This window comes from Ambystoma mexicanum, chromosome 3q, assembly GCF_040938575.1.
Source record: "Ambystoma mexicanum isolate Mex_15411 chromosome 3q, UKY_AmexF1_1, whole genome shotgun sequence".
Classification (NCBI taxonomy): domain Eukaryota; kingdom Metazoa; phylum Chordata; class Amphibia; order Caudata; family Ambystomatidae; genus Ambystoma; species Ambystoma mexicanum.
In genome coordinates this window covers 332,974,056-332,987,265 of record NC_090926.1, presented here as the reverse complement: position 1 = coordinate 332,987,265, position 13,210 = coordinate 332,974,056, and the positions used below count along the sequence as shown (strand labels likewise).

The following is a 13,210-nucleotide window of genomic DNA, read 5'->3' as shown; positions in this document are numbered from 1 at the left end:
ACATGACATCCCGCTCCCCTTATTTGCATAGGTATTGGCATCCCTGGAAGAGATATCACAGGCAGTATTTTATACTCCTTGAGATCATGGTAAGTTACATTGCCAGAAGTTGCTATAATTAAGACAGGGGACCAATAACTTTGCTGTACAATATATCCGGTTTAGTTGCCATTATAGATTAACTAGTGCCTTGAGTGAGGCTTTTTTGTATACTGTACAAATGTCAACGGAATGGCTTGTAGGGCCTTACTGTGCGTTATCTGTGTCAGGGAACGCACAGTAAAATAAAATGATTAACCTAGGATCACACACTTTAGTTAAGTTGTGAAGCCGGAATTGGAGACCAATCTGCAATCTATGAACTTCACCCAGGGTGCAAAATCTGCACTTGTCACTAACCAGTGGTTAGTGATATTTGACTCTTGACGAATAAGAAATTGTTGTGTGTATGTATAGAATTGAGGTGGGGAGTGAATTTTGTATGGCTGTGTAGTATGCATTTTTGCCCTCTGCGTGACCACATATCGTTGTGTGACACACATAGCTCTAGTTTATAGAAATAGTTGTTGGTTGGTTTTGAAGAATACTCCGTTTTGTAGAGCTGACTTAAAAATTACAAAAGAATTCTAAACAAACATGACAAATATGCAAATCATATCGAAATACGTTCGATATAGAATGGAGACATAACCTTCCTTTCCCAGTTGTGAATGGAAAGCTACAAGTACCAGAATGCAGAGTAATGTGAGGCTAAACATATTCTTTTGGAAATATTCCTTAGACACATAATAAAAGGTTGTGTATGATAAGGTCACCTTCTTGTGGCCAATGCTACCGCACAGGGGTCACATGTCTTGCGCCAGCACTATACTAGTTTGCTACTCGATTGCAAATCCCCCCCAGAATCTTTAGCAATTTTGACTAATTAGTTTTGTAAAAGGAATTTATAACTTGTCACGATCATTACAATTTTTCTATTTCATCTATCTCCCCTTGTTCTAGGGAACTTGATAATGTAATGTATTGAATTTCTTGTGTGGTATATCATGGCAGAATTTCTTCACTAATCTACTTACCATCATGCAGCTGGACATTCACTAAGAACTTTTAAAACTTTTTCACATACACATTTCAATACATCCTTTTAGACTCCTGCTGTGTTTCAATTTTCTAACAGAGCAAAAAGGCAGCCCCTTATTTAAAAACCTCTTCTGTGTTTCGTCTAGATGTCATATTCACGATTGTGGAATTTAAATTGTGTTTATTGGTTGATATTTCTCTCTAAATTCTGTTTTGGGCCCTTGTCTTAATGCTACTGTTTGAAGAACCTCCTGTGGATCTTGTACTCTTTCTCAGTTTCTATAATTTCCTGTGATACCACTTCGTATTTAAGTAGATGACTAATGTGGTGAGTTGTCAAAACTCCCTATCCTTTTTATGTGATGCTAGTGAGCCACCATGGACTGGGATGGTTTTGCTGCTACCCAAAAAGTCGTCCTTCTTTGTAACAGAAGGGCCAATTCACTCCTACCGCTCAGAGGGTGGTTGAAGAGCCATCCCACTGTGAGACACAATAGACCACATCCCTAAAAGGCCCCTCAGCCTACTCTGCCAAAGGTCAAGACATCCGTTTTCATGGCAAGGAGTAAGTCTGCTTTCAAAATGGGAGCAGTGGACCCTCACCTAAGACTTTGAGAGCAATTGTGACAGAGGTTAATAATCCAGACATTTATGGTTGGGACTCTTGGCTACCAGAATGCCCAAGAATGACTAGAACTGTCTACAGGAGTGCAACAACTAAGTTATAAAGAAGAGTAGAACTCCCAGGGGCACACTGGCCGCCGCATTCTAGGCTACCTCCGATCGGTGCCTGACCAGGCACACAGCAGCAGTCTCGGGCCTCCCGGATTGGCCACTGCAACCACAACCTTTGCCATTGGTCGCCGGTAGGCGAAGCCGGCCCTCTCCATTCAAGGCCCTCGAGGACAAGGCTCGTGCCTGTTCTCTGCCTGTTACCTGCCGATCCTGCCATCTGCCAGCCCCCATGCTCCACCGTACGCACCGGCCAAGGTAACACTGTGCAATAACTACGCTCCGCGGAGCGCACGACCTACCTTTAACCTCACCCGCACTTGCATTGTGTTGTGCCTTATGGTCGCCCAGACTTCATTCGCATTGTGTTGTGCCCTATAGTTGCCTAGACATCACCTGCATTGTGTTGTGCCCTATGGTCGCCCAGACCTCATTCGCATTGTGTTGTGCCCTATAGTCGCCTAGACATCACCTGCATTGTGTTGTGCCCTATGGTCGCCTAGACATCACCTGCATTGTGTTGTGCCCTATGGTCGCCCAGACCTCACTCGCATTGTGTTGTGCCCTATGGTCGCCCAGACCTCATTCGCATTGTGTTGTGCCCTATAGTCGCCTAGACATCACCTGCATTGTGTTGTGCCCTATGGTCGCCCAGACCTCATTCGCATTGTGTTGTGCCCTATGGTCGCCTAGACATCACCTGCATTGTGCTGTGCCCTATGGTCGCCCAGACCTCATTCGCATTGTGTTGTGCCCTATAGTCGCCTAGACATCACTTGCATTGTGCTGTGCCCTATGGTCGCCCAGACCTCATTTGCATTGTGTTGTGCCCCACCTATATCGCCAATGCCCCCTACCCGCCACTCCTCTGTATATCAGCCTAGCCCTAGCATGCTATTTTGCCTGACTGCGATCATGTTCCCCTTCTGTGTCATGCAAAGTAACACACCTTGCACTGGCAACAGTTACCTAGCCTATAACAATGGTCTAGTCAGACCCGCCTGCCCAAGACACCACCCGATCACCTGCCCTACTCCATTCCTGCCCACTACACCAGCCTTCCTCCCGGATACTAATTCTGCCCATCCCACCCATAGCCATGCACACGCTCCACATGTCCCAGCTAATACTCACCCAGTTGTCTATAAGCAGAACCCCATCAACACGAGAGCATCATGCCCCACCATTGACTACAACACCTCTTCAATAGCCAACCCAACTAACTCCCGTAACACCACCCTCATCCCTTCCGATCGGAATACTAGACTTGGCGCCAGAACCTACCACAGACCTAGCAAAAGCCCAGCTAAATCACTTAATAAGACTAACCCTCACACTGTAACACCTATCAACACCATCCATCCCTGTCCTAAAGGAGCTCTTCTAAATGTCCGTTCATTAGTCGCCCATTCCACAGAAGTCGCAGACATTATTCTAACAAACAACCTGGACTTCCTTGCGGTAACCGAAACTTGGCTGCACGATGCTGCAGGTCCATCTCTCGCCCTAGCCATACCTGATAACTACACCATCCTTAGAGCAGATAGACCGAATGCTCGAGGAGGTGGCGTAGCTATTATCTTTAAGTCCACGCTTGACATCAGACTATCCTCTGCTCCCCCACTTAAATCCTGCGAACACATTACAGTCAAATTTCAAACTTCCCCTAAAAGTACCATCACACTGCACTTAATTTACCGACCGCCGGGCCCACCTGGCTCTTTTGAGGAAGACATCACCTCACTAGTTGCTGAAAGTTCCAAACCATCAGCACAAATGATTATACTTGGAGATTTTAATCTTGGGTTGAACGACCCCCTAGACACCCCTGCCACTGCCCTGGCCATGGCACTAGAGGAGCATGGCCTCCAACAACTCTGCTCCAAACCCACCCATTCGAAAGGCAGAATCCTCGACTGGATAACTACCCTTAACTTCAACATTACTATGAAAAATCCCACACAACTTATTTGGACTGACCACTACCTCCTCCCTTTTGACATCCTCACCAGTAATTCAGCTCATAAAAGGCCTATCATGGCACCTGCTTGCCCTACCAGGAAAAAGAGCAATATCACAGCAGAAGCCCTAATACCCCTAGTGATCCCCACATTGAACGCACTACCTGCTACAACGGACTTGAACCAATTGGTCAACGTTTACAATGAGTCCATGGCCAATGCCATCGACATCATTGCCCCACTGAAACTACGTAAAGGGATACCCAAAGCGCACCTTAACACATGGTACACCCCGGAGCTCAAAACCCTCCGTCAACAAAAAAATAAACTCGAAGCACTATGGAAATCAGTGCCCTCTGTAAATAACAGAACGAATCTCACTAACATCTCCACCCTCTACAAAAATGAGATTATACGTGCCAAGAAAGAATCTCTCAATACTAGGATCGCCCAGGCAAGCTCTAGTACTAAGGAGCTCTTTAACATACTAAAGGAACTAGAAAACCCCATTACTCCTACCGACTCCTGCACTAAGGATAAACTTTGGTGCACAGGGATCCAGAATGCCCTAGCTAACAAAATCTTAGGGCTCCAAACTAAAATTAACAACAAACGACAACAACTCACTCTTGATCCTACTTCCACCCCCACTCCCCCTCCACTTACTGCCACTAGTTCAGGCTTCACTTTCAAAAAAGTATCCATATTGGAAGTTCAGAAAATTATAACATCCCTGAAACCATCGAACTGCAAGGGGGATAGCTGCCCCGCACAGATTATAAAAGATGCAGCTAGGGATCTCTCCCCTTTTATCACTAAATTAATAAACCTGTCCTTCGCCAATAACATGGTCCCCAGCAATCTGAAACAGTCTTGGGTCCTACCTCTACGAAAAAAAACTACTCTCAACCCTGACATTCCCACAAATTATAGACCTATTACCACCGTCCCATTCCTACTAAAATTTTTGGATAAAGTGGCTTATCTACAAATCCAGGACTACCTCGAGACTAATCATCTACTAGGAACTCGCCAATCCGGCTTTCGACCACAACATGGGACAGAGACAGCCCTTGTTGATCTCAAATGCCAGATAGACGAACTCAAAGACAAAGGCAAGGCTGCCATCCTTCTACTCCTTGACCTCTCCGCCGCCTTTGACCTGGTCGACCATAAAATCCTGTGCAACCATCTGTCTCTGGCAGCACACTTCTCTCACTCTGCGGTCACATGGATCCAATCTTTCCTGGACAATAGAACCATGCGGGTCTTCTCTCCCCTAGCAGCGGCTGACCCCATCCCCATCACCTGGGGTGTCCCACAAGGTTCCTGTGTCTCACCTACTCTATACAATATATTCACCAAGCCCCTATTCGATAAGCTGGACAATCTGGGTGTCACCTACACAAACTACGCAGATGACACCCAGATACTCCTCACCTTATCAGGTAACTACAACAAGGACGCCAAATGGATCAATGAAGTCTTTTCCATCATTCAGGCATGGATGGCCACACATGGCCTGTGCCTGAATGATGACAAGACCGAACTGCTTCTTGTCGGCTCACCTAACACTATCCGAAAACTCTGTCCCGGCTACACTAGCTTCACTATTGACGGTAACACCATACCCATCGCCAAGAGCGTAAAAACCCTCGGCTTCCACCTAGACACGAACACTAACCTAGCTAAACAAATCAACATGACCGCCTCGGCCACTGCCTACACTGGCAAACTTATCAGGGCCTGCAGACCATTGATCTCCCCTAGCAATTGCCTCATCCTAGCCAGAGCTCTCATTCAATCTAAACTGGACTACTGTAATAGCCTCTATATAGGTGCCAACAAAACAGTAATCAATAAATTGCAAGTCCTACAAAACAATGCACTCCGTGCCGCCCTCAATATTCCCAGAAGGGAACACATCTCCGCCACCAGAACTGCCTGTAAATGGTTGTCCATACAACAAAAAATAGACCTGAAAACTATTTGCCTTACTTACAAAGCCCTTAATCATCTTGCCCCGCCCTACCTCTCTAACAAATTTACACTAAGACAGAACACCAGAACCACCAGATCGTCCAACACACTACAACTAACAGTTCCCAAATACTCCCTCAAAAGAGCCGGCGGATCCAGCTTCCCAGCTCTGGCATCACAACTTTGGAACTCCATCCCACTGGATATTAAATCTACACCCACCTTCCAACCCTTCAGAACTAAGGTCATCTCCTGGCTAATCAACAAATAACTGCCCTACCACATATGTATGCACACCCTTTCTCCAATTTTACTTATGTTGTTTGACCACTATTATCTATGCATTTCTGCCTTCTTGTTCAGCTCTCCTATGACTTATTACTACTGTACCATTGTCTGTTATTTGTAACCTGATGTTCAAAGCGCACATATACCTCTGGGTCAAGAGCGCTATATAAATAAATAAACAAACAAACAAACAAACAAACAAACAAACAAACACAGCAGAACAATATCCAACTGCAGAAGAAGCTAATGGCTCTTTCCGCCTGAAAGCAAAGTCCCACAATGATCCAAAAACTTGTGGGTCCTTGGACATCCTGCTGACAGGCAATTTGTGCACCACAGATTGAATGGGAAGCCACCAACATGTGCTACACCAACCGATGTCATCCATGCTGGCACAAGGCACTGACAATGCTGGCACAAGGCACTGCCAATGCCTTTAAGTGTTTGCGGTCCCAATTTAATCTATCAAGTGATACGCCACTGCAGAGCTTGGGTTAATTTTAGGATAATGAGGACAATTTGGAATTCTAAAGGGGAAAAAAACATATGGGAATTGGTTAGCCACGCTTTAGCGCTTACTACCGGTGTCCCTTGGGAAACAGAGTGAAATTTAAGCCGTAGACAGAGGGTGACAGAATATCGACTACCTGGCAAGTATCCCACATGATGTAATGGGGAGTATTGATTAAAGTGTTATTAATCCTGCGAAGACCAAGATCCTGTTGCTGTGAATCCCACAAAAGGCCAAGTCCAGCGGGTACCCGTTGGGAATACTGAGAAAGCTAAGATCCAGGAAGGACTAGCTGTGATTCCTGAGAAAGAATAAGGTCAAGACGTGACCATTTCTGAGAATCTGAGGACGACTCGGTTTAGGGAGGCTAGCCGCATAATATAAAACAGTGGGAGAAGGTTGTTGGGAATCTGGCAAACACAAAAAGGAGAGAATCCCGTCACTGAAAATTGCTAGGCTGGGGGATGGCCTATGATGCAGGAAGAGTGTGATCGAATTCTGGGAGATGTCCTGATGTCCAGAGGCAGAAGGAGAGAGGACGTCTGAGAGGTCCAGACTGAGTAACTCCTGGAGGAACCTTCCCAGGAACGGTTGGACTTTGTTTGTTTAATTGGGATAGGGACGGACTCTTTTATGTTTTGGAGCACATTTGAGTTAGTCATCCTTGGAACATTTATGTTATTAGGATAGGGTAGACTGGAGGCAAGGGAATGTTTCCGTTTGACATTCTGTTTGAATATGCTTGGTAGAGTAAGGCCTCCCATGAGGGGCAAGGCCTTTAAGAATAGGCATTTGGAACTTGTTATGATTTAGAATAAGAAAGATGTAGAACACCAGCCTTGAAACCCCCACGTTACATTAGTCTTTCCTTGACACCGTTTTTCTTAGATAATCCCTTATACATTCTAGGACATTCTGATAGCTCCTAAATCAAGATCGCTATGTGACAAACATACTGAACGTGTCTAGCCTGGCTTTGCTCGGTCTTACCACACTATAGATATACGATTACAGCTATGGAAATGTGCTTTGGAATCCACTCTGAAGGTGATACAGGAAATAGTTTGGCAGGGCTGTTGAGAATGTGACTGGGACTCAATGGACTGTTAGTGACTGAGAATGGGCTGAGCAGACTGATTTTGAATGGACACATTGTGAGGATGTTACTATGAAAAGGGCATGATGTAAAAGAGAATGTGATGTAATGTTGATGGGGAAATTGTGGGGGTTTGATGAAATGGGCTGGACTTTGGGAGAATGGATGTGAGTTTGTGACTGGGAATGGGTGAGGGTGTCACCATAAATTGTCAGTAAACTGTGCTTTGAAGGTCCATTTAACTGTGTCTCTCTCTTCCTCTCTCTTTGCAGGTTTTCTGAACAGCATAACTTTTCCAAACCGAACGATGAGCGTGCTCTACACCTGATGAACCGCTGTGCACAGAGCGTGATGCAGGAGCTGGAGGACATCACGCTCGCGTACGGCCAGAGCGATGAGTACAGCTTTGTTTTCCACAAGAAATCCAACTGGTTCAAGAGGCGTGCAAGGTGAGAAGGGAAAGGAGATTTAAGTGAGAAAGGAACTGATGGTGAAGGTGACTTAAAAAAAGAGCTGTCAGCGGTCTCCATTATTTTGATGTATTACTTTCATTAAACGTTTTTATAAAGTGTGTATTCCACACCAGCAGGGCGTGATGTGCAATAAAACGTACAAGACACATATATACATTTAGCCCACTGGGTCTGACGTCAGATGGCATCCCAACCAATCAGTGGGTCTTGGAAGGCGAGCCTTACCTCATAGTATTGGTCTGCCTTTCCACTATACAACATATTTACTAAGCCCCTTTTTGATGATCTGGACCTTCTTGGTATCACCTACACTAACTATGCAGATGATACCCAGATCCTCCTCCCACTTTCAGGGGATTACATTAAGGATTTGGCCTTGGTAAATAGGGTGTATCTCATCAGCCAGGCATGGATGGCAACTCACGGTCTATGCCTGAATGATGACAAAACCGTGTTAATCATTCTGGGCACACATTCCAACTCAAAAAACTGGGCCAGGATTACTCTGCCTTTGAGATCAAGGTAGCCAAGGAAGTGAACTCTAGGTTTCTATCTAGATGTTACCCTCTCCTTCAACAAACAGGTGAACTCACTGGCCTCAGCCACAGTTTACACATGTAAGCTCATCAGAGCAGGTAAACACTTTATCTCAGACAACAATTGCATGATTCTAGCTAGAGCCCTCATTTTATCTAGACTCGATTACTGCAATGCCTTATATATTGGGGCCAAAACATGCATCCCACATAGAATACAAATTCTACAAAATAACGCCCTGAGAGCAGCTTAATTCCTAAATGATCACATATTTCTAAGATAATGCGTAACTGGCTGTCGACCCAAGACAAAATCCTACTGAAAGTTGCCTCCCTCACGCACAAAGCCCTGAACAACGTGGCTCCTCCCTATCTCACTGATAGATTTATAGAAAGCAGATCCAAGATTCAAATTAATCAAGGCCGGAGGCACCAGCTTCCCTGTCTGGGCGGCCCAAATATGGAACTCACTGCCCCACCCCATACGTGCTGAGAAATGCTACCTTAAATTCAGATCCAACTACATCAACCATTTGAAGCAATCGACCAACTAGCCAGTGTCGTCTTCTTCTCACCACCACCTGTGTTTCCATACTCCACACCCAGTATCTCTACTCCCCTTTTCGAATCTATTAGTGGATAGCTGCTACACAGATATGACCTGAATATCCCTAATCTGCGCACTATTACCGGCAGTACTGCCACTAGTACACTATATGTATCCATGCATAGCATTATTTACCTCCCCTTGCTCATGCAATCCTGCATATTTTGACTAATAGATACAGCCTGTACATTGCCGACTGCTCTGTGCCCTATTGTCCTGTACTATGTCTCTGCTTATATATTACCTGTATTATATCCTGTGTATAACTTACTGTTTTACTGCTATTGCCTGTATATATTTTAGTATTATGTGCAAATATGTAACTATGTAACCTAAGTTTTGCATATCCTGTACTGCTGCGCCCTCTTACCTTTGGGTCTGGTGCGCATTATAAATTAATAAAACAAACACCCACCCAATCTCCAATCTCCTGTCGCTGCTCCAAACATCTAGGGCCGTGCTTCGCTCTGCGGTCCCCCCTTCGCCAGCCCAACTCTTCCTTTGCCTTAAAGAGAAAAAGCACTAACAGTAATTCCCTTCTCCTTTTTGCAATGGCAGTAATTTTCATTTCGTTTTTTTAACTTGTGAAACGGTCGGCACACTATTTCACAGCTTTAAAAAAAAAAGTTATTGCCCGGGTGCTAATAGCTTTAATCCCCACATTATGACAGTAATGACCCAACCTCATTGTTTATTGCTTAAACATCACTAGCTAGACGTTTTTATCATCATAGTTCAACACAATCTACCTGCATACATTGTGAACACACAATAGTAAAAAGACACATTTTAAATGTCACATGTCATTGCATTGGGAGTAACTATGTCTTTTGCAGGGCTCCCCTAGCTCTGCTCATGTTGCATGTTTTTGTCTGGTGCACCTTTGTGAGGGGATGAAATCTTTTGCTTCAATTATGTTAGCTGACTACAAATGTGGCAACAAAGGTGACGGTGCAATCACTCATTCATTCATTCCTTCCTTCCTTGATGGGCTTAAATTGAGAGTTTGAGGGAAGAATACATTCTCCAGCATGGGGTCTGGCATGGATTGACATGCTCATGAATATTCTCCGTCGTCAGGCCGGGAATCGTCAGTAAAGAAAAAAATCGGTTTCGTTTCTTTCTCAGTAGTAACCAATCACTGGTCTCTGTGTCATACTGCCCCCAGCCAATGACTGCCCTCTCCCTAAGCCCCGCCCCTGGCAGCCATCTTCAGATTTTTACCGCACGCTCAAGTGTTGGGAGTCCTCGTGTTTAGCTCTCGAGCTTTTGCTGCGTTTTCGCGCTTTTTCAAAGAGAATTTCAAATTTTTCGATCAAATAGAGCCTCAAGCTCCACCGTCTCTACATCCGATTAACGGGTATCCGTGTCGGATTTTTTTTCTATGCCCCTCAAGGGTGAAGATTTCGTCGAGTTGCGCTTCTTGGAGGATTCTAGAAGTTTCTGCGGCCTACCCGAACATGGCCCAGGGGAAAGGAAGCTTGACGCCCTGAAGGCTGTTCAGGGTTTGCCCTGGATGCCAGCTACAGAATGTGTTCAAGGAGGACGAGCACTCGAAATGTGTCTACTGCCTTCATGAGGACAAAATGCACGTGGAGAAGGACTGTGCGTTTTGCAGGAACATGTCGGAACGGACCATCAGGGACCGACACCTTCGTCTCTCCAACTGGCTGGAAGGAAGGAAGGAAGGAAGGAAGGAAGGTGTCAGTCAGGTGAGAAGAAAAAGAAGTCCGAGCGGTCTTCTAAGTCCTGTGAGGGCGCCCCAGCGACGGGGGGCCCAACAGAAGGCAAAGCACCGCGAGTCCGCGGGCACCGGGAGCGCCGAACGGTCGGGCTCTTCGGCGGCCAAGCAGGGCGCGCCTTCCCCGGCACCACGAGGGTGGTGATAACCACGACCCAATGCTCTGGTTTGGGGAAGAGGAAATCTGAGAACCCGGGTAAGCTTCTGGAGAGGCCCCGGTCGATCTCGAAGGATTTGGCCGAGGGGGAGTGAGGCGGTGACCCCCCCCCCCCACCCCAAGGTGAAGGCCTCAAGCACGCCAAGGCGGTGAAGGCCTTGATTCACCCGGCCAAGGCCTCTATCGAGGAAGTCGCGGCGGCCCTGGCGCAGCCTGTGGAGGCTACACCAGTGGAGGCAACCTCGGCGCCCAGCGTCTCCCTGCCTCCGCGTAGGGAAGCCTCTTACAGACCCATCGAAAAGACCCCCGTGAAGACCCCAGCGGAAAAAGAGGGGGGGGGCGGTGGCCATTGTGGACACGGACACAGCATCCGAGGAGGAGCTGGTAGAAGTCTTAGAGGGCCTCGACAAGGGCATGGAAGAGGCCCGTCCCCACGGGGAGGTATCCCGATGAGGGTGACGAGAGTGACGGCGGCACCGGCGAGGGTCCTAGTCACCCGTTGTGCCCGTCATTCCGGAGCCACAGGATAACTCGGCAGCCATTTTGTTGGCAATACAATCCTTATGTTCGGAGATAAGGACGAGATTGCCCTTACCACCGACGGAGGATCCGGAACCAGGCACGACGGAGGAGCCAGAGCCAGGCCCGGCTGGAAACCCCCCGAACAAGAGAAGACTGATCCATCCAGCCCTGCCTTTTCAGCCCTCGTGGCCTGCTCAGCCTTTACCCACGTCCCCCGTCCCTGGGGATGACACGGGAAAGGACACGGCCACGACGGGTAACGACGACGGCGGTGATGACGGGATGGAGCTCCCATCGCCAGCCCGGGCCTTCCCGTCCAACGAGATCGGATCTTTCTCCATGCAATGATCGCCTGGGCATACAAGCTCTTACAGCTCTGCCCCGAAGAGAAGAAGGAAGGTTTCCTTTACCAACGGCGCGAGGCCAAGAGGAAGGCAGTCCTCGCCGTGCCTCTGCTGGATGACATCTGGGACGAGGGTCTCACCTTTCTCAAGAACCGGTCTATGACGCCTGCCAAGAGGGATCGGTACGAGAAGTAGTACCGGGTCCCCGATGCGGCCCCTTTGTGCCTTAGGGCACAACCGACCCCTGACTCGGTTGTCTCAGCGGTGACCAAGAAGAAAGCGGGGGGGAATCGTCCTCAACGTCAACTTCCCCTCCTGACGGTGAAGGAAAGAAGCTGGACGCAATGGGACGACGAGTTATCTCGTCGGCGGCAACAACGATTAAGGTGGCCAACGCCCTCGCGATCGTGGCCCGCTATGACAGGGAGTTATGGTACAAGATCGCCCCCCCCCCCCTGTTGGACTTCCTACCGGATGACAAAAGGGCCGAGGCCCTGGAGATCTTGCAAGAAGGCGAAGTGGCGTCAGACCACGCCATTACGGTGACGACATTGTCGACACCTGTTTCCGCCAGCTAGGCAACGGCGTTTGCCTTAGACGACGAGGATGGCTCAAGGTGACGGATTTCCGCCAGGACGTACAAGCCAAGGTGTTGGACATGCCGTTCGACGGGAACAACCTGTTTGGGAAAACGGTGGATGAGTCCCTCCAAGCCATCAAGGTGGACACGGAGACAGCTAAGGCCCTAGACGTTCTCCGGCAACGAAGGCCGTCCTTCCGGAGCACCGGAGTCGAGCAGGGTGCCTCCAAGGGATTTGGCGGTGGCTTCTCTACTTACCGCCAAGCAGCCCGCTCCTCGTCACAGGAAGCTTATAGAGGATGAGGCAAGTCAGGTGGGCCCTGCCATCATCGCCAGGGAGGCCAAGGCGACAAGGCGTCCTCCAAGCAAGATTGAACCGGCAGCGGTTTCGGGCCCCCACCGAAGCACCCCAGTGCAGGCTGGCTGGCGAAGTTCATCAGCGTGTGGGAATCCATCTCCACCTACCGTTGGGTGCTGGACGCCCTGGCCCACGCCCTCTAATTTCTAAAACAAAAAGTGCCCCCGCGTTCCACCCGTGGCCAGGAAGGAAAATCACGTCCCTCAACTGCTATTGGAGGTAAGGACTTTGCTCAAAAAAGGTG

General features: G+C 47.9%; 1 protein-coding gene across 2 annotated transcripts in view; it reads left to right on the top strand.

Moving 5' to 3' along the window:
- The window catches only part of THG1L (tRNA-histidine guanylyltransferase 1 like), a 326,539-nt gene that overhangs the window by 45,701 nt on the left and 267,628 nt on the right, over positions 1-13,210 (top strand). For both annotated transcript variants that reach the window (XM_069653924.1, XM_069653925.1), the window contains exon 2: positions 7,921-8,097. In XM_069653924.1, the coding sequence (XP_069510025.1) occupies positions 7,921-8,097 (177 nt within the window). The remainder of the gene's footprint in view (positions 1-7,920; positions 8,098-13,210) is intronic.